The sequence below is a fragment of the Globicephala melas genome, chromosome 11 (genome assembly GCF_963455315.2).
Source record: "Globicephala melas chromosome 11, mGloMel1.2, whole genome shotgun sequence".
In the NCBI taxonomy this organism is placed as follows: Eukaryota; Metazoa; Chordata; class Mammalia; order Artiodactyla; family Delphinidae; genus Globicephala; species Globicephala melas.
This window is the reverse complement of record NC_083324.2, coordinates 68,192,676-68,213,859: the sequence shown is the minus strand read 5'-3', so window position 1 is coordinate 68,213,859 and position 21,184 is coordinate 68,192,676. Positions and strand designations below refer to the sequence as shown.

The 21,184-nt window shown below is 57.8% G+C and overlaps 2 protein-coding genes across 3 annotated transcripts; both read left to right on the top strand.

Moving 5' to 3' along the window:
* Positions 1-530: 530 nt before the first annotated feature.
* KCNK16 (potassium two pore domain channel subfamily K member 16) lies at positions 531-6,926 on the top strand. The gene is made up of 5 exons (XM_030871119.2): positions 531-743; positions 4,106-4,220; positions 5,242-5,408; positions 6,232-6,397; positions 6,709-6,926. Exons 1-5 carry the CDS (start codon positions 531-533, stop codon positions 6,924-6,926), a joined length of 879 nt encoding a protein of 292 aa, XP_030726979.1.
* Positions 6,927-8,643: 1,717 nt separating this feature from the next.
* Positions 8,644-20,802, top strand: KCNK17 (potassium two pore domain channel subfamily K member 17). 2 transcript variants are annotated; one of them, XM_030870828.3, is made up of 5 exons: positions 8,644-9,024; positions 11,930-12,044; positions 14,622-14,782; positions 15,252-15,426; positions 20,054-20,802. In XM_030870828.3, the coding sequence occupies exons 1-5, from the start codon at positions 8,752-8,754 to the stop codon at positions 20,359-20,361; spliced, it is 1,032 nt and encodes a 343-aa protein (XP_030726688.1). In that variant the 5' UTR covers positions 8,644-8,751; the 3' UTR covers positions 20,362-20,802. The 2 variants fall into 2 exon arrangements, with proteins under 2 accessions (XP_030726688.1, XP_060164393.1); XM_060308410.2 differs by lacking the exon at positions 20,054-20,802 and adding an exon at positions 16,642-17,440.
* The last annotated feature ends 382 nt before the right edge of the window (positions 20,803-21,184 follow it).

The window sequence follows — 21,184 nt, the reverse complement described above, 5'->3', positions numbered from 1 at the left end:
CCTCATCCCCAGGCTCCCCCAGTAGGCGGGTCCATCCTTCTAGCTCCACTTCATAGCCAAGGCAACTGAGTACAAGGTTTATTCACACTCATTCTGATGTCTCCCCAGCACCTAAGCTTGGGGGCTTGAAGCTATCATGGGTAAGAAGCTGGGGGCTGCCAAGGGGCCCTGGGCAGAGTGAAGGGGAGCATCTGGTTTGGCCCCAAAGCGCCCATCCAACTTGGAGGCAGAAGGTGAGACACGATGGCCTCAGGAGGACCATTAGGTCTCTGAGGGGGTCCCTGCCCCTGACTTGCTGCTCTCCATGGAAAAAAAAAAAAAAAGGCTGGGCGGGGGGTGGCAGGACTGTTTGCACTCACGGTACTTAGTGCAGCCAAGCTGAGCTGCACTGTTCAAACAGACTCCCCAGCCTCTGGACACCTGTGCCGAGGAGGGCGAGGCAGGCAGGAGGCTGGGCACAGGTCCCCGGGCGCTTCCCGCCTCTGAACCCACAGCCAGCCCCACGGCCCTGGCAGAGTCCTGGGCACGCCATGCCCCGCACCAGGCTCTGCGGCTGCTGGGGCGGCCAGGTGCTGCCCCTGCTGCTGGCCTATGTCTGCTACCTGCTGCTTGGCGCCACCATCTTCCAGCTGCTGGAGAAACAGGCGGAGGCTCAGTCCAGGGACCAGTTTCAGTTTGAGAAGCTGCGCTTCCTGGAGAACTACACCTGCCTGGACCAGCAGGCCGTGGAGCAGTTTGTGCAGGTGAAGGGAAGATGCTGGTGTGGGCCGGTGGGCAGAAGAGGGGTCTCGTTGCAGGTCCAGAGCCATCACTTATGGCTGAGGCCCTATTTGGAAGCAGAGTGTGGTGGGAACAGAGAGCCAGATGAGACCTAGTGCCGGATTCTGGCCCTAGGTCTACAACCGGATTGCTGTGTGACACTGGGCAAGTCACTTAACCTCTCTGATCCTCTTCTAGGAGAGAAGAATAACCTTATATGCTGCAGACATTTGACAGCTGATTAAAAGTGCTTTCTAAGCTGCCACTTGCTGCATAAATGTGAAACGTGTGTCAGTGCTACCAACGCTGCACACACTCCTGCCCCGCACACTCCTGCAGCTTCCCCTTCCCCGACTCCGGGGCTGCCGCACACTCCTGCAGCTTCCCCTTCCCCGACTCCGGGGCTGCCGCACCCGCTGCCCTCTCCCCAGATCACACCCCTGTGCTGACCACACTTGAGTTGGAGACACAGATAAAGGTCAGGAGCAGCCAGGCTTGATGAGCAGCAACTGGGGTGACTGAGCTACGGTGCCCCCCGGGCCTCTCTCTGGTGGCAGAGCGGGTCACCCCTGCTCGGGCCCCTCTGTACAAACTCTGGGGCCCCAGCACCCTCTCTCCCAGAAACCAGGCAAAACCAGGGTGTTGTGAGGGGAAGGTGAAGGCACTGGAGACCAGGGGGTTGAGTGTTCCCACCTGCTGCAAAGGAACTAGCCAGCTGCGGAATCATCACAATAGCTGTCGCGTGTTGAGTGTTCACGACGTGCCCAAAACAGCAGGGAGCAGGGTCATCACGTTGGGGTCAGACCAGTCCTGATCCATCACCTGGGGCCCAGTGTTTTACATGTGTTTCCTCATAATTATAGTACCTATCTCTACCACTGTCTCCAGTTTGCAGGTGGGAACTGGGGAACAGAGAGGTCGAGTATGTTGGCCAAAGCTACATAGTTAGTGGTAAAGGCAGAATTCGCACCCAAGCCTGGCTGCTCTTCAACACAAAAATTAGCATAAGTGCAGGGGGCAGGATACCACCTAGAGCAGCAGTTCTCAAAGTGTGGTCCCAGGTGTGGACCACCTGGGAACTGGTTACAAATGCCACCAGTCACTCCCCACCGCAGACCTACTGAATCAGGAACTCAGGGGTGGGGGCAACAGGCTGTGTGTTAACAAGCTCTTCAGGTCACACTGATGCCCCCTGAAGATGGAGAACAGCTGGCCTAGGAGACGAGAAGTGGGTTGGCCTAGGAGATGAGAGAACGTTCCGGAGCTGTGAGAGGCCTGTCCAGGCGCTTTCTCCCAGGAAATGAGGCTTCCGGCCTCTGGCTGCACTTCCTTGCTCCCCAGCAGCACAGGGCTGTGACCACAGCACCCCTATCGGGGCTGGGAAGGATTCAGGAGCCTCCCAAGACCCAGGGGGTAAAAGGCAGAGGCCCTGGAGACCCTGGACCCACCTCCACACTCAGCCCCAGGTTAGAGGCGAAACCCAGGAGCCAGAGAGCGGCGGAAGGATTCATAGCTGGGGCCTAATTAGAGACACAGGCTGGACTGCAGCCCCGAGGGAGGTGCCACAGATTAACACCCCCCAGGCCTCCCCAGAGGTCCTCAGCCCCCTTGGGAGGGACCCTCACTTGCCAGGGTATGTCTAGCTGAGAGGCAGAAGGATGCTAGGATAAGATTCCCAGAGGGGAATTCCCTGTCGGTCCAGTGGTTAGGACATGCACTTCCACTTCTACGAGCGTGGGTTGCATCCTGGACCAGGGAACCAGGGAACTAAGATCCAAAAAAAGGAAAAAACAGAAAGATTCCCAAAGAACACAGATTACAGTTGCCCCTCGGTATCTGCACGGGACTGCTTCCTGGAGCCCCGTGGAAGCTCAAGTACCTGACAGCCAGCCCGCTGTATCCGCGGATGTGAACCTCACAGGTGTGGACCCCATGGATATGGAGGGTCAGCTGTACTGTTCAGATGACAAGAAGGAAAAAAGCTATAAACAGTAGTAACAACAGTATTGAAGACCAACACCATGAGGAAAGAAGGCCTTGCCCAAGGTCCCGGGACTCGCGTCTGCCTTTCTAACCACGCGCGGATTCTTAGAGAAGAACGGATGGTCCACGTTGGGCGCCCCACGCCCAGTGCCCTCGCCGACATCACAGCCCCTCCTGGGCAGGATGGAGACCCTCAGGCTGGAGTATGGGACAGCTGGGTCTAGGGCAAGTGCTTCTCCCACGTGCGAGGGTCTCTGGGGAACGGGTGTGTTCTGGAATGTTCAGTCCTGGCCTCTCTGGGTGTGTGGGAAAGAGGGGAGGCCAAAGTTCACATGGGAAGAGGCCAGTTCTGCCAAATTGACGAGAAGCAGACAGCCTGTGTCAGGACACCCAGACTGGCCTGGCCCTCAGGGGCCATCCCAGCCCGGCAGAGCACACTCACCCAGCCAGCGGGGAAACGGTTCCCACAGGAACTGGAGGCTAGAGCTTTCCCTCCCCCACTGCCTCCTTCCTGCCTTTAGGGATCTACCAGGTGGTGAGGCTGCACTGCTGCCCTGGGACAATTCACAGCGACAGGGGAGGAGGATGGAGAGCAGATGGGCGAGGGAGTCCTGCCCACCTCCGAGAGGGCTGGGCCCGGGGACAGAGGGGCTCAGGCTTGAGCCCGTGGGGTTCTGTTTCCGTAAACAGCAGCGTGCACACACATGCAACATACGGCACCCATGCACACGCCACATGTATACAACACACCATACATGTACACCACCAACACACACACACACCCAGAGGACCTTTGCCCTGGCCTCTGATGGAATTTCTCGGGCAGGCCTGGGCTGGGACTCACTAGGGGGCAGCAAAGAGCAAGGCTGCCAGCTCACCTGGAAGCTCAGAGAGCGCCAGGTTCTCTGTCCCGAATCATCCAGCCCCATGGGAGGGCAGCCCCATGGCTTCCCCGTGGTCCTGAACCTCAAGTTCCCAAGTAAGCCCTTCCAGGGCTTACCTGAAATTTTCCCATTGTTCTGACCACCCATGGAGTCTCACCCTCTTGGCTGTAGGTGGCATCTCCCACCTGCACCCCAGTCCGTAAGCGCCCTCCGCCTCCTTAGGCCCCTTCCCTTCCACCAGCCACACTGACAGCGCATCTCACTCGGCCCTGGCCAGTGGAGCAGGCAGTGAATTTGGACCTCAATGACCTTGGGCAAGTCAGCCACTCTGAGCCTTAGTTTCCTCTTACGTGAAATGGGAATGTGAGTAAGAATATCACCAGGTGAGACAACACGGAAGCACCCTGCAGAGAGCCTGGCCACCAGCCAGTGCCGTGAGCTCCCCTCGTCCTCCCACCCCATGCCACCCCCCCCAACAGGTCATCATGGAAGCCTGGGTGAAGGGCGTGAACCCCAAAGGCAACTCCACCAACCCCAGCAACTGGGACTTCGGGAGCAGTTTCTTCTTTGCGGGCACGGTCGTCACCACCATAGGTAAAGGGTCAGGGTGGAGAAGGGCACCCCCAATGCCCCTGCTGAAGTTTGGGCTCCCCAAAAGCAGGTGCTGAGACTAGGATGTGGTTTATCTAGGAGACGATTCCGGGAAGCAGGACAAGTGGGAAATTGAGACAGGAAAAGGCAACGAAGTTTGCAGTAATGAGCAGGGGACTGATTAGGGCGACTGGGTTCACCAGTGCTGGAGACCCTCTGAGAAGCTAAGGAGAGCCCTGCCAGGGGAGAGGAAGCAGGCATATTCATCTACCAACTCCTGCCCCTGCTGGCTGAGGGCTGATCCCGGATGTATTAATTTTCTGGTATTTTGGACCTGCCCAAAGGTCTCTCAGGTAGAGAGAAGCAGGGACTTGGGGTAGGGAGTCCTCTGCGTGTACTGTCCACCCAGCTGCAGGTGCTATCTCGGTGTTCCAAGGGGACAGGGCATATGGTCAAGCATCTGCTCTACCCCCTCAGCCAGAAAACCCACACCACCTCCCACAAGGAAACCCCAGACCCCACTAACCCCGGTCGCCACATCCATTCAATTAAGTCCAGTTCCACACACCTTCCTTGAACTCAAGTGACATTCAAAGAAGATAGAGTGGAGGTAGGAGAGTATGAACTTGGATCAGACCCAAGCTTGGCTCTCAAGGAGCTTCTGAACCAATAAAGAAGGATAAGATAAGCCAAAGACAAGAGCACAGGGCAAAGTAGAATATAGATAGGAATGACACAAAGCACTGTGGGAGATCACACCTAGTAGAGAGGAAGAGAGTGGCAGTCAGGAGGGCTTCCTAGAGGCAGTGTTTTTGGAGATGGACCTTCAAAGACAAGCAGGATTCTTACAAATAGAGATCATTCTAGAAGAGGTTGAGAAGGGTGTTCACGGGAGCAGAGGGGTTTCCCCTCACCACGCCCCGACCCCCAGTGGTGGTGGGAAACCAACCTCTGCCAGAGTCTGTCGGGGAGGCAGTTCTGAACTCTTCTTTCCCCATATTTGCACACCCTCCTCCCACTGCAGGATACGGGAACCTGGCGCCCAGCACGGAGGCAGGCCAGGTCTTCTGTGTCTTCTACGCTCTGGTGGGCATCCCGCTTAACGTGCTCTTCCTCAACCACCTGGGCACAGGGCTGCATGCCCACCTGACCACACTGGAGAGGTGGGAGGACCAGCCCAGGCGCTCCCAGGTAGGGCCCCTCCCTCCCCACAGCCCCGCTGGGACAGAGTCTGTTGCAGGTGGAGTCCTCCAGAAGCTGACACTGAGACAAGAGTTTGGCTAGCATGGTATTAGGAGTCAACACCTATGGAAGAAAAGGACTGGGCAGAAGGAGAAATTAAATTGTGTTGCAGGCTGGACAAAGCCTTGGTCCACCCCTCGAGGAGCTCGGCAGGTGCCGGCCGCCCCAGCTGTCCCGCAGTGGGCGCTGACGTGGCCAGGACTCTGCCCTGGGCTCAGTCAGGCCCTGGGAAGGTGTGCCCTTGGGCCAGGCTGAAATACACCCTGAGGGAGCTGCCGGCTGGAGGCCACCTGCCAGTGGCTTGGCAAGGTTTTCTTTGAAGGGGGATCTATCTGGGCGGCACAGAACTCCAAAAGCAAACTCCACGCCACCCTGAACACCACCAGTGCCCACCTGTTATCGGCCCCTTGCAAAGCTAGGCACGCTAAGAAAGCAGGGGTGCAGAGGAATCTGGGACAGTTCAATGCCCATCCTCCGTCCCAGATCTGAGTCCCCTGGGGGCCTGTACATGTGGACCCCACACCTGAAGGAGTCTCCAGCTTGACCCACCAACACAATCCCTCTGACCGAATCTCTCCCTGGCCTGGGCAAGGTAACACACACACAGATACAACCCCCATCCCAGAGGTCTGCAGGGCAGGACGGGGCAGGGACCTGGCTACGGTCCAGCCCACTTCCTAATTTGCCCCAGAACCCCACCCCCCCCCACCCCCCACAATTTACAATCCTGGGTCTTCCAAGTGGACTCAGAGACAGACTCCTCCCCTTCCAGCTACTGCAGACCCTGGGCCTGGCCTTGTTCCTGGCCCTGGGGACGCTGCTCGTTCTCATCTTCCCGCCCATGGTCTTCAGCCACGTGGAGGGCTGGAGCTTCAGCGAGGGCTTCTACTTCGCCTTCATCACCCTCAGCACCATCGGCTTTGGGGACTACGTCGTCGGTGAGAAAGAGGCATCCCAGATCTCGGGGTGGGGCCCGCTGGGATTCAGGGGATGGGGAGATGTCCGCAGGGGGTAATTACTGAGGACCAGAGAGCCCCTGGGTATTCAGGGGAGACAAATACTTTGTGAGGCTGCTGTGAATTCTCACAACATCCTCAGAAATTGCTGGTCTGGGACCCATCACCCTTTCCCCCAGGGACCTCCACTGCCGATCCTTGTTATTGGGAGGCTGGTGGGAGCCCTTATGGAACCTGGGGGGTGGCTGTGCCCTCGGACCTCTAGCATTTATCATGTCCCCCTTCCCGGCCAGGCACGGACCCCAGCAAGCATTACATCTCTGTGTACCGGAGCCTGGCAGCCATCTGGATCCTCCTGGGCCTGGCGTGGCTGGCACTGGTCCTCCCACTGGGCCCCCTGCTTCTGCACAGGTGCTCCCAGCTCTGGCTGCTCAGCAGAGGCCTCAAGGAAAGGGGAGCCCCCGAGACTAATGGGCTCCCTAGACCTCAGAAGATTCCCATCTCTGCATGAGGCCCCCCAGTGGCCACAGTAGCCCCCCCCAGCATCCCGTCACCCCATATGCCCCCTTCTTGCCACACCTCCTCCTCTGCCAACCCACTCACTTCCCAGCCAGAGTTGGTCTCGGGGGCTCTCCGGACAGAGAAAGGAGACAGGAGCATCCAAGAAAGTAGCAGAAAGGAGAGGTAGAGACAGGATGGGAGACAGATGCGTGTGGCGCAGGATGTGCACAGGGGTCCCAGAGCCCCCCCCTCCAAAGTGACGCGAGAAAGTTGAATCTAGACATGGATCATTGTGGCCAAATCTCCATCGCCCTCCCTGCGTCCTCCACCCAGGAGACCTCGTTCAGGACAGCAAACACGGGGCAACTTTGTTTGGGCCTCATTTGATACATGCACAGTGTGCTGTCAGGCCCCCACTGTGTGTCAGGCACTGGGCCAGGCTCTGGGGCCCTCCAAATGGAAGGACTAGACAAGCAGAGAGGCAACCCTGACCCAGTGGCCAAAACCCCACGATGAGGGGCAGACCTGGGTATGACGAGCGCCCATGGGACCAGCTGGCAGGGTGGGTCGAGGACGGGAGAGGGCCAGGCGGGGACTTGGGAGCCACCTTCATGCAAATAGGACGTCTGCCCTCAGGAAGCTGCCCGCCGGAGGGGTAGGCAAGCTGCCTCGAGGCCTGCCAGTCCCCCTTGCCTACAGGTCTAGAGCTGTCCGTGAACAAGGCTTGGGCACGCTTGGGTGTCCCACCCACTTTCCTGGGCAAGGCCTCCATTGAACCCCTCAGGGCACCCCTTGACCTCATCACCCCTTCTGGGCTCCTAAGAGCCTTTCCAAACACTCCCTGGGAACACACCAGCCCGCTGATCCCAGGAGATTTCCAGGAAATGACCTGCGTGGAGGCCCAGCACCCCTTGGGAATACGCTGTGCAGCCTCGTCTCCCTCCTGCCAGACTGTGACATCTCTGGCCAGGAGGAAAGGAGACATTTACACCAGTCCATCTCAAGGCCCAACATCACCAAGGACTGCAAACCTCTCTCAGCAAGACAGACCCATAAGTGGCTGGGGACCTCTGGACAGGACTGAGGCAAGGCTGTGAAGCAGAGGAGGCTCGGATGAGACACCTAGGGAAGGATCTACAGCAGCAAGAGACCCGGGTTACACCCAGGACTTCCTAAGACAGAGGAGAGGCCTGAGAAACTGAGGACCCCCAGGACTCTTCACATACCCTGGACCCTTCCTCCATCCTGGGTGGAGGAGGGAGTGAGGGGGCCTCTTCAGAAGCAGGGAATGGACAAGCCCACTGGTCAAGGCCCCTCTTGCCTCCCAAGTTCATGGGCAGGTGGTGATTGGCTGGAGCCCCTCATCTTCGGGCACATAAAGGAAAGGATGGTGATGGGAGAGACCCAGAGAGGACCAGACAGGCAGCAAGTCCGTGGCAATAGTCCCAGTGCCCCAGGACAATAAACTTCGTTCGCACTTTCTCTTCACCCTGCGTGCGGTCTGCAAGAGTCCCTCCCACTGTTCGCTATAGGACGCTGGGAGGCTCTGGGCCCCTTCTCTCCCAGCGCCCGCGGTCACCCAGCAGCCCTCCCCTTCTCCCAGAGCTAGGCCTGCCTGGGGGTGGGCACTCCACACACATTCGAGGCGGGGCCAGATGCCCACAGCTGGGCCTCTTTTTGTCCCTGGGATTGGATCCCGGTGGGGGTGGGGCAGGGCTGTCCCATTCCCCAGCACGCCTCCTCTGCTGAGAAAACTGGGCACAGGCAGGCGTTGGCTAGAGAACGGACCAGCCCAGTTCCTTCCTAGCCCTTCCTTTCCGCTTCAGTCCTGGTCCATGGCTCCCGGCTCCGGCCTCCCTGCCTTTCCCGCTGAGTGCAGGCGGAGAGCACGGGAGGCGCCCGAGGGCAGGGTCTGGGGCTGCGCGATGCCGAGCACATGGCTCCTGCTGCTTGCCTACCTGACTTACTTGGCACTGGGCACCGGCGTGTTCTGGCTGCTGGAGAGCCCCGCGGCGCACGATTCCAGCGAGAGATTCCAGCGCGACAAGTGGGCGCTGCTGCGGAACTTCACCTGTCTGGATGGCCCGGCGCTGGACTCGCTGATCCGGGTCAGGGGCGAGCGGGGCGGCCCGGGCGCGTGGTGGGGCGTAGGGGGGTGGCTGGCGCAGCGGAGCGCGGGGTGCACAGGCATGCGGCGAGAGGGCACGCACCGGCTCGGGTCAGGGCAAAGCCGGGAGCACTTCTCCAAAAGAAAGTGGAGGGCACAGACGCGGGGACGAACGGAGGCGCGCGTTGCCGAGTAGGGACCCCAGAACTGGGCTGGAGCCCGATGGAAAGAGCCCAGCTCCGGCGAGAGCAATGCGCAGCGCGGCGCCATGAGTCCCCGGTTCGGGGCGAGAGGGCGTGACCCTCCCTGTCCAGAGAGTTGCGTGGCGCACACACCCGAATCTGGGGACGAGGACGACAAGGGGCGCGCTAACGGGGTCCAGAGCTGGCTGGCGGGGCCGACCGGGTACGGGCGGCGTAGGGACAGAGCGCGCTGGCCGGCTTGGGAGGTGGCAGGAGGGGTCGACCTGGGACCGCGCGGCGCTGTGTCGATGTCGGACCGCGGGCCAAGGGCGAAAGGGCACCCTTGGCCCCTTCCACCGGAGACCCAGGTGCAAATTTGAGAATTGGGGGCAAGGACGGCAGAGAGCGCTGGGCGGAGGCCTGGAGGGGCTGAAGGGGGCGGTGGGTGGGAGGATGCAGAGGTCACGGAGGACAGAGACTGCTGAGGGGGTGGGGGAGACCCATCGGGGCCTGGGGAGGAGAGCAGGCAGGCGAGGGTTCTTCCGGGCAGGGCCTCACAGATGGACGGAGGTCTCCTTCAACTCTGGGCAGGCGACGAGGGACCCGGCGCTGCTTGGATTTGGCGGAAGCATCAACGTCCTGGACCGTGGCTTGGTCAGTGGGTGCAGACAGTTGCGCCCCTAGACCACCATCCCCACCCTGCAGTCCCCGTGCCTCCTCTGGCGAGGAGGGCAAGGCCTGTGTGCCAGAGTCACCAGCCCAAAGCTAGTCCCCAGAAGGTAGCAGGGAAGTGTGTCGGGTGGGAAGGGACCGGAGCAGTGGATTGGAGGTAGAGTCCTGAGCCCTTGAGACTGGGCCACTGTGGCTGGGCCTGGAGCTGGACAGGGAAAGGACTATCTCTGTTAAGAATCTGATGTGACACCTCCACCCCCTACATCTCAACTTCTACAAATACAGCCCGACTGCCTAGTCCTGGGGGCTGTGTGACACGCCGCTTGAAAAGGTGGTGAACTTCAATTACCAGCAGCCTGGGCCCAAGGAACGTGACAATGATGGCAACGGGAATGATAGTAAATGCTTCTGTGTAGCACTTACTGTGTGTCAGGCACTGTTCCTGCTGTATTAACTTGCTTCATCCCCACCTACCTCACAGGTAGGTGCCATTATTATCATCCCCATTTTAGAGATGGATAAGATGAGGCTCAGAGAGGTTAAATACAAATGCACAGGTTCATAGCCAGTGCACTGGGGTTGTCAACCATGAGTACCGGCTCAGTACAGATCTGTGTATGTGGGTGTTTCCCAAGGATCCCTGGGGGGCTCTCATCTCTTCCTCTCCACGCCCTCCTGCTCCACCCCCACTTCTCCTCCTTCCTCAACCCCCTGTGGATTCAACCATCCCCAAGAATAGGGATGTGGTATCTCCAACCCAGATCAACCCCCTGAGTGCAGACATGTAAGCGCAACTTCCCGCGGCCCTCAAACTCCCACGGGGTCAAGAGCAAGCGGTTCTCCTCCTCCCAGCCCTGTTCCTCCACCTGTTCTAAATCTCTGTCCTTGGCCTCACCTCCACACACCTTCACAGAGTTCTTAGATGCTTCTCTCACTACCCACACCAAATAAGGCCAGAGCCCTGGGCTTCTGAATATCTTCTCTCTGTGCCTCCCGGGCCACTCTGTGCCAGGATGCAGCCCAGGCCCTCTCCATCACTCACCCCCGCAGGACTCTCTCCCCTTCCCATCTGCCAGCATCTTCTATGCTGCCAGTTGCCACAGAGCACACGTACCTGAGCTTGCCTCCCCTTTGCTCGGTGACCTTGGGAGATGCCTGCCACTCCATCCCTGGCATGGCAGAGTCAAGCATGGCCTGGCTGCCAACTACCTTGCAGTCTCCTTATTCTACACCCCAGATGCAGTCCTCCCTCCCAGCCTTTGCTCCTGCAGCCCCATTTACCTAAACGTCCTTCCACCAGGAACAGTCCTATCCGACCCTCAAGGAAGGCCCAACTAAAACATCACCGCCTCCATGAAGCCTTCTGCCTCTACCGCCATCAGAATGCACACTTTCCCTATCTGTATTCCAACAGCATTATATTTGCAGTAATGATGATGATAGCAACTGCTAACCTTTCCCATGTTCCGTGTTCCAGACTGTTCTAAGTCTTTACACCTAATACCTCATTTAACCCTCAACGACTCGATGAAGTGGGTGCGCTTAGTACTCCCATTTTACAGAGAAGGGGACTGAGGAGCAGAGAAGTTGGATATCTTACCCGCGATCACGCAGGTGCACTGCCTGTGTGCCTAGAGCTGCAGGGACTGCACTGTATCAAAGTTAGTTAAGTTTTTGGCTCTGTCCTGCTGAAGACTGAGGTCATGTCTCCTTTATCTTCAGCTCCCCTAATACACCACATGTACCAGGGCTTGTTGCAAGAACAGGAGTGAGCAGGGGAGAGAACAAATGGAGTTCTTCCAGCCAGTGAGATATCCTGGGCTGACCTGGGTTCTGGGGTGAAGAGAGGGGAAGGAGCTATCCCCATGGTCCCTGCCCGTGGGGAGCCCCTGGTTGGAGGGAGAGAGCCTCCTAGCCCCAGACAGGCTGGGATCATTGTCACGAGTGTGTGTGTGTGTGTGTGTGTGTGTGTGTGTGTGTGTGTGTGTGTGTTTGGGTGCAGGGGCCCCATCGCCCCACAGAGCCTGGTGGTCACTACAGCCTCTCCCCCAGGGCGTCATCCAAGCCTACCAAAATGGGGACATCGTCCTCAACAACACCACCAGCATGGGGCGCTGGGAGTTTGTGGGCTCCTTCTTTTTCTCCGTGTCCACCATCACCACCATCGGTAAGAGCAGGATGGGGCCAGGGAGGAGGGGCTGGGGAGGGCGGCCTCCCCTGGGGACAGGGCACCAGTTACTTTCGGAGAGGTTACTAGGGCCTCCTGGCTCTGAGCGTAAACAGACGCAGCAGCGTGGGCGCCGCCTGGGAGCAGAACCTTGGGCTCACTGAAGATGTGCTGAATCGGCTTCTGCATTGCACCCAGGTCCCCAGGAGGTTTGTGAAATGCTGCTCTGGGGACTTCTGCCTCACACAGCCTTTCAGGCAGCTGAGGCCCCCCGGGTAGCAATAAAGACGCTGCTGGGCACAGTAAGTGTCCTGGTCTGCTCGGCCAAGCCCACCCAGCACTCAGCCTGGGTTAGGGAGTGGTGAGGGCAGAGGGGAGGTAAGGGAAAGTTGGGGAGGAAGGAGGGGCAGAAATCCAAAAAGAGCCTTTTGACCCCCTGTTCGCAGCCTTGGGGAAGGTGGCCCTTCCCACCTCTCCACAGCTCACTAAGGCACCCCCTCACCCCATCACCATCCTCTCCAACGCCTTTCCTCCCTCACACACCTGGACCCCTGGGCTAGACTTCCCTCCCCCATCTCTAGGCCTGTCCTCAGGAGAGCAGAGGTGGAACTTGTCCTGGGTGGGTGCCTGGGGACTGTTGTTTGGGGAAGAAGAGTGGCCTAGATCCCTCCGGCTCTGACGCCCAGGAAATAACTCCAGAGGGGCTGCTTCATCACCCTGCCTGGGCACCCTGCCTGGGCGCCCGGCCCGAACGCCTGCATGACACCAGACTCACCACCAGGTGGCGGGCGGACACCACTGGTGGCTACCACCTCCAGCCAGCTCCACTCCCCGGGAAACTCCCAGTCACTCTCCTCCCCAGAGTGGAGCCAGGCAGGCGCACCCAGAGGACTCTCCCTGTGACTTTAAATAATACTTCTCGGAAGCAGATCTCAGGCTGCCCGGGGGCTTGGGCAGTCCTCCACCTTGAAGCAAGCATGCTTGGGAGGCCCCTCGACTCCATGGGCCCTGCGCCCCGGAAGGTTGGGGCAGGATGGTGTTTATTCACCCTTACACCCCCGGGTCTAGTACAAGGCCCGGCATACAGTGGGTGCTCAACTAATGCTGACGTGACGAATTCCAAATATACCCACTCTACCACCATTTATTGAGCTCCAGAGCAGGAGGGGATGTTGATGCAGTCACTGTGGGCCACGTCTCCCAGATGTGCGGGGGTCTCTCATCTCTGAACCCCACACCTCCTACACTCTCTGCCCTGGGCCTGTGACCGGCCCGCCTAATTCAGAATTTCGCAGCCTCTCTCTTCCCAACTCTACCATTCCTGATGTGGACTTTGTCCCCGTCTCTTCTCTCCACTCAGTGCCGCCCTAAAGCTGTCTGGGCCGGCTCTGAGCGGGGAGGAGGGCCGGGGAAGGGGTCTCCACCCTACCCCACATGCCTGGTCTGCGTAGCAGGCACCGTAGGAGCACTTTTATACTCGAGATCTCATTTTGTCTGTATGGTCCAACCTCCAAGGATAAGGCTTCTTCTTCTCACGGATGAGGAAGCTGAGGCAAAGAAGTTGCACAACTTCCTCAGGATCATGTAGCTAGTAAGCCACAGGGTTGGAGTTCAAAACCCAGCTGGGGGCCACCCTTGCCCTTTCCAACAGCACCTACCCTTAGGGTGGGAATTCTAAACGGCAGGAAAAAAGAGACAGCCATTCAGAGGTGGACAATAGGGAAGTTCATGATTCTGATTCCAACCACACACACACTCACACGGACACACACACACATGCACACGGAGAAAATGCAGAGAAAGGAGGGGGAGAGGGGAGATGGGAGACCGGGTACGTGTGGGACAGTTCACGACAGAAGGAAGGGGTCCTGAGAGGCGCAGCAGCGGGCTGCCTCCTTGGCACCCCTGTTACCCTAGGACCAGCACCCTGGGAGGGCTGTACTTTCCAAGCCCTAGAATGAAACAGGGTCTGACCGGCACACAGATACTTCTGGGCCAGCAGGATGGGCCTGAGCCCTGAAATCATTTATCATCTATAAAACCCATCACCAACTTGCTCTTTTATTCACTCAGCTACCCATCCATTCATTCAACAAAAAGACTGCGTACCTAGTATGGTCCAGATAGTTCTAGGTGCTGGAGATACAGTGATGAGCAAAGCTGGCGAGTCCCTGCTGCCCATGGGGGGCTGATATCCCATTGTGAGGGAACTCATGAGAAAGTAACACCTATCCTGAAGGAAGTGGCTGGAGGCTCTGCAGGCTCCCACACCACTCTCCCACATCCCTCTGCCCACCCAGGGAGGGAGGAAACGAAGCGAGGACAGACGGGGTTCTCACACTTCGTGGTGTGTACCCATGCACACAGCACCCGCTAGAGATTCGGTTTTCCAATCCGTCAATCTGGGCATAATCTGCATTGGGAAGGGTGGCTGAGGCTGGACTGAGGGAGCAAGTACAGCGCCCTGCATGGGAAGGGAAGGCCATGGCACATACCAGCTGCCATGTCCGTAGCGGGTCAGGAACGGGGGCCCCTGAAGACGGAAAGGCCTCCTGAAGTGTCTCCCTCTGGCCTCAGGCTATGGCAACCTGAGCCCCCGCACGATGGGCGCCCGCCTCTTCTGCATCTTCTTTGCTCTCGTGGGGATTCCGCTCAACCTCGTGGTGCTCAACCGACTGGGGCATCTCATGCAGCAGGGGGTGCACAGCTGCGCCCGCATGCTGGGGGTCACCTGGAAGGTGAGGGGGCTGCAGGAACGGGGGTGAAGGACGGGTCACTTCTAGAATGGGGGGCTGTGGTGGGAATCGGGGCCGTGGATGGCCAGGTTGTCGCTACCCGGAGGGAGAGTCTCTGGTAGAAAATGATGGCCGTGGTGGGTAAAAGGGTTCACTGGTGGGAACGAGGGATCCTTCTGGGAATCGGAGTTACTGGTGGGAGTGTGGTGGGGTTGGGGTCACTGCCCAGAACGGGGGTCTTCAGTGATAAAGGGACATCAGTGGGGAGACACAGTGGGACCTGGAGCTAGCCAAGGCCTTGTCCAGGAGCCTGGAGAACTCACACCAGGGGCAGAGGCCCCAAAGGCGGCCCCCTTCCTACGAGGGTAGCGCTCGCCCTGCCGTCGGCTCGGTGCGCCCCCAGGCTGTCTGCCCCCGGCCCCGTGCACTGAGCAGAGGCCTCATGGGGGCTGGGCGCTACGTGCACCCTCAGGACCCGGCCAAGGCCCGGTGGCTGGTGGGCTCCAGCGCCCTCCTGTCCGGCCTCCTGCTTTTCCTGCTGCTGCCCCCGCTTCTCTTCTCCCACATGGAGGGCTGGAGCTACGTGGAGGGCTTCTACTTCTCCTTCGTCACCCTCAGCACCGTGGGCTTCGGCGACTACGTGATTGGTGAGAACCCCCAGCGGGAGGCGGGAGGGGCGCCCTCCACACATCAGCCCATCGTCCGTGTCCCCGGGCACCTGCTGCGTGCCAGGCCCTGTAAGGGTTTGGGGCCCAAAGTCCAGAGGCCACGGGCTTTGGCAGGTTCAGCTTGCCTTTGTGGTGTGATAGGGCTAAGGTCACCCAGCTAAAAAGTGACAAGTGGAGTTTGAACCCTGCGCCTCATGCTGTAAGCCACACTTCTGGCCATCCTGGAAAGCCTGAGAGTTCCCCAGGCTCACCTCTTATTCTTAAAGCTCATCAGATAAAGGGGGGCCTGAGTTCTCTCCCCCGTCCATCATTGTCCCAGGGTCTCTCCTCCCCACGTCACCCCGCCCCACAAAATGCCCCTGGGTTCAGGGCCACGAAGCCCACATCACAGCCCAGGGGGTCTGGCGGGAGAGTCTGGGAGAATCAGAAACTCCCAGCCTCCCCTAACCCCCAAACAATTGGTCTCCAAACTTGGTCCGTAAGAAAGGGCTGTGTGGTCCATAGGGTCGAAGGTGGGGTTTAATCAGCGGTCGTCACCCATCGTGGTCAAGTCAAGGGCCCCCGGAAGCGACTGTCCTTGTATTAAAAAGCTGTGGCAGTTGCCCAGCAGGTGGCAACAGAGGGACATTCTGCGGGGCGCAGGGGTGGCTGGACCCCCAGCCCAGCCCCATCCCCCTTTACTCCCCCCGCAAAAGGGTCACCAAGTGAGCAGTGGCCATGGCCTCAAGGGGCTCTGTGCCCTCCTTCAGGTCTCTGGCCCTAAAGTGAGTTGGAGGTGCTGCCCTTCTGCTCTCCTGCAGAAGCAATGTGAACCCAGCCTGGAATATTGAAATGAGGTCCCACCAAGGTAACAAACAGCTAGAGCCCATTAAGCAGCCAAGAGCGATGACTGTCCCCACATTTACTGAGGAGAAGGACGAAGCTCACAGAGGCCAAGACGTTTGCCTGAGGTTTTGCACAGCTAGTGGGGTATGACTTCTGACCTGACTCCAAAACTCTTAGCCCTTTCCAGACGGCCTCACATATCCCCTGTCTGGGCCTCAGTGTTCCTGTCTATAAAATGAGGGGCTAAGATGATGGCGAAGATGGCTAAGACTCCTCAGTCCCCTTCCCTAAACCTCTCCTTCCCCAGGAAGCAAGGTCTGGTGTCAGGGGCGTCATGCTGCCCCTTCCTGATATCCTCTGTCTTGGAAGGGAGGCCGTTGCTCTGGAAGAGAAGCTTTGGGACAGTTTCCTCCAAGTGCATCATGCTATCACCCCTACCCTCAGAGAGGAGAGATGTATCTGAGGAGAGCTGAGCCCACCGTCCCCACATCTGCCCACCTCAGAGCTCAGAGAATGAATTTTGGGTATGCCCTCTCCTCTCTGTTCCCACTGCCGTTTCCCTAGTCTAGGCAGGGCTGTTGCACATGGCTGGTTGTACAGGTTGGGCACTGCACAACCCTAACGGGTTGCGATTCACACAGAGCATGATGAGCATGGCACCTGTGGACTGGTACAGCCTCTGTCCTTGTCCTCCTTTGGCTCTCATGACCTTTAAAATGACAAGTGCTATCATGTCACCTGCCCAGCTCCTCTGAAAACCTTCAGTGCTTTCCTGCAACAGCTGGCCCCCTCCACTGACTGCCCCCCACCTTACCCCAAGGCTCAAAGGATGAAACTCAGGATGTGTCCCCAGTGATAGTCCTAAACCCACAAGTCCTTGTTCTCTGAGGGTGCCCATGCAAGGAGGGGGGAGGAGAAGAGGGAATGGGACCCCCAACTGCAATCTCTTTGTACCCATGGATCACTAGGGCTCCTAAAGTTTGGTCCTAGATGGGAATAGCTGACAGCAGGCTCCCCTAGAAGCTTACCTGGAGGAACCTTTATGGGGTTACTGAGGACACACTCTGTGAGTATGTCCAGAGGCCCCACAGCCCCCTGAGGGAAGGCAGGGCAGGGGGAGGAGGGGGCAGGCCTCTCTAGACATGGGCAACCTGGAAATGTGAAGCAAGGCGTCTGCCACCACCCGGGGGGGGGGGCGGGGGGATGGGGCGGCAGAGACATCCACACAGCTGCAGGAGTGAGGAGGGCCTGGCAGGGCAGGGAAGCTGGTGTATTAGGCGCAGGGCCCCCAGAGTCCCCTTCAACCAAAAGCTCTGACTGAGAAGGCCTGGTATGAACCTACGAGGGCCCTTTAAGTCCAGAGGGACTGCCGGGCAGCCCACTCCCACCGAGTGGCAACAGGCAGAACTGTCCCCTTCACCACATCTCCAGAGATGTGCTACTCACACTTTTCCCTCTGCACCCATCTCAGTGTCTCGTGACAAGTGACCACACGTACCCTCACTTGCCCTCTGTAGATCACACAGCCCTGGGTTGAGGCTGTTATGGCCGGGCTGGTCGGAAGAGTATTTCATCGTCACCCACGTCCAGCGTAGAAGCGGAGAGCTCAGAGTGGAGAGGGAAGCAGGGCCCGGTCACATAGAGGGCCTCACAGGCCGAGTCACGGATTTTGGACTCTGTCCTAAGACTAAAGGAAAGCACTTATGGTTTTCAGAGGAGCTGGGCAGGTGACATGATAATACTTGTCATTTTTAAAGGTCATAAGAGTCAAGGGGGGACAAGGACAGAAGCTGGAACAGTCCATGGGTGCCATGCTCATCATGCTCTGTGAATGGCAACCATTTAGGGTTGTGCAGTGCCCAACCTGTACAACCAGCCCCCGACTGCCTCATCTACAGACCCAGAGAGGGGAAGGAAGTTGATTAAGGTCATAGAGCAGGCAAGCCAAGGACAGGTCTAGGATAGACTCCCAAGCCAGGGATCCTCATACACATATGTTCTAAGATCTTCCATAGCTCAGCGGGGACAACCCACCCTCACTTCTTCCCCATGTCTCTCAGCCTTCCTCGTCCTCCAGGGATAGGACGAAACCTCTTTCTCGGATGGGAGTGCTGAGATCCACCACCTGGACTCCGGGTGTCCACTGTCCTGTGTCAGCAGCCACAGGGTGTGTTGTCTTCCCAGTCGCTCCTCTTGGCCCCAATGCCGTGGCCGGGACAGCCCCCAGGTCCCAGCCGCCTGCTTCTCCCTAGCTCACAGCCTCCGCTTCCCCCAAATGCATTTGCAATTCCGTTGAGCGCCTTGCCAGCTGCCAGGTCTCCTGCCACTTACGATTTCGGCTATAAAAACAATGAAATAAGAGGGGAGAAGAACACCTCCTCCCCTCCGTTGCCAGAAGCAAGTCGAGCTGACGAGCAGAGAGCTGGCTCACGGCTGATCTCATTTGGGACCGCCAGCGGAATGGTGGCCCTGTAACCCAATCAGCCTAATCCAATCCCAGCTTCCGCCAGGCAGTGACGTCGGGCCCGGGGCTGTGGGCTCATCCCCAAGCTGGGGCCCAGGAGAGGGGCTCGGGCTGGGGAAGACAGGGAAAAGAGGTTGTGTTGGGGCCAGCAGGACAGGGTAGGGGGTGGACAGAGGGGTGGGCGGTACAGAGAGTTGAGACAGAAGACGATGTCAAAGAAATAAGAGGCCAGATCTCTGCCCTTTGAACAATTCTGATCTGATAAGATAGACCCTCCAGCACAGAGGGAAGAGCTAAGTGATGGAGTAGGCTCTTGACACAGCTTATCTAAGCCTCCATCCGTCCCCTCCCTCACTCATTCCTTATCCAGTCCTGACTGTGCTGGGGCACAGTGTGGGGATCCAAAGGCGAGGAAAGCAACCGCCTGACTATAGGTCTTACATGCCAGGCACCATCCTGAGCACTTTATGACGTGAACCCCTATGATGGTCACGACAGTCCTAGAAGGTGGACGCTCTTGTTGTCTCCATTTTATAGATGAGGATGCTGAGGCCCAGAGAGGGTAAGTAACATACAGACTGCGGGAGACAGGGGCCCAGTCTAGTCTCTGGGGAGTAAAGTCTGAGCTGAGATCTGAAGGGTGAGGAAATGAAGAGCGTTTCTGAGCTGAGAGGACAGCAAGTACAAAGGCCCAGGGGCAGGAAAGAGGATGGATGGAGAAATGGGGGAAAGACCAGAGTGACTAGAGCACAGCACTCAAGGGGGAGAGGCAGGCAAAGCGGGCTGGAGAAGCAGCTGGAGGGCATTGGGATGAGGATGTAGGATGAGAATGTTCTTCCTAAAGCTCCTGGAAAGCTCCCTTCCTTCAGACATGAGAAAACCAAACATGAAAACAGGCCAACCACAGAGCAGGCAATAGAATCTCTTGGAGGGTTTGTCAAAACACAGATTGCTGGGCCCACCCCCAGAGTTTGTGATTCAGTAGGTCTGGAGTGGAATCCAGTCATTCACATTTTTCACAAACTCTCAGGGGATGCTGATGCTACTGGTCCAGGGACCCCACTTTGAGGACCACTGGGACAGAGCACAGAGTCCTTCAGAAAGACAAAGAAGAATTTTAGCTTCTAAACCCTAGGAGTTAATCCAGGGAGGCTTCCTAGAATCCAAGGGAGGTGACCACAAGACCAGCAACCTCAACCCGGTCTGGACTTCCCACATTCTACTCAGACACATCAAGCCATGTATGTCTGTTTCTGTTTTGGGAGCATGGCCCTGACTTTCCCAGGTCTCTGTCCTCTGACCTTGCTTCTCCCCCAGGGATGAACCCCTCCCGGAATTACCCTCTGTGGTACAAGAACACAGTGTCTCTGTGGATCCTCTTTGGGATGGCGTGGCTGGCCTTGATCATCAAACTGATCCTCTCCCTGCTGGAGGCTCCACGAGGATCGTATCCCTGCTACTGCCACAGCTCTAAGGGGAACTTCAAGCCCCGAAGCTGGAGCCAGAGCCTGGATGGAGAGGCAGAGCCCCACTCCCCGCAGCCAGGCTGCTCTCTGGAGGGACCTGTAATCATGAATTGCCCAGAACCCTCTGTTCAAGTCTCACACTGTGGAAAGGACAGCTAGCTATATTCTCTTTGTTCCACCTTCTTCTTCAGCAGCAAGATCCCTGATTTTAAGCTTGGCATAAGACCACCCAGACTAAAGTCTACATTTTTTGGTCTTCCCTTAAAGCTAGGCGCAGCTATATGATTAAATGTTGCCCAACAGGCTACACAGAGAAGTATTCTGTGTGACTTATTATGGATGTGACTTCCAGTGTGTGGGGGATGCTCCTCTTTACCGCATCCTTCTTCTAGCTGGCTGCAATGCTGATACGGTGGCTGGAGCTCTGGCAGCTATGTTGCACCATGAGGTAGAGGCCATGTTTGAGATTGGCGACACAATAAGATAGAAAGAGCCTGGATTCCTGATGTTTGCAGAGCCACCATAACAAACCTGGACTGAATACCACCAGACTTCATTTATGTAAGAGAGAAATAAATGTTGATCTTATTTAAAACGCTATTAATTGGGTTTTTCTGTCACTCATAACCAAATCTAATTCCAGTTCCAGATGACACACGCACCAGAGACAAAGGCAGCTTCTGAGACTGGAGTATACATAAAGAGAAATCACTCCCTCCCCAGGTGAGTTTGCCCAGGACTGGTGGAGGGAACGGATTGAGGGCCGCACTGCAGGCCCCCACAACCCCAGAGACCTTCCAGGTAAACTCACTAAAGATTTGCTGATAACTCTCAAGGTTGATACAGCCAGCAGGCAGCTGGTCCCAGTTTGGCTGCTAAATTCTTGCTCTATCACTCACTCATACCACAGAAAAGCCCAGGACAGGCCAGTGGGCTCCTCCTGCCTCAACATGCTCCACTGCATTTGAAGCTCCAACCACAG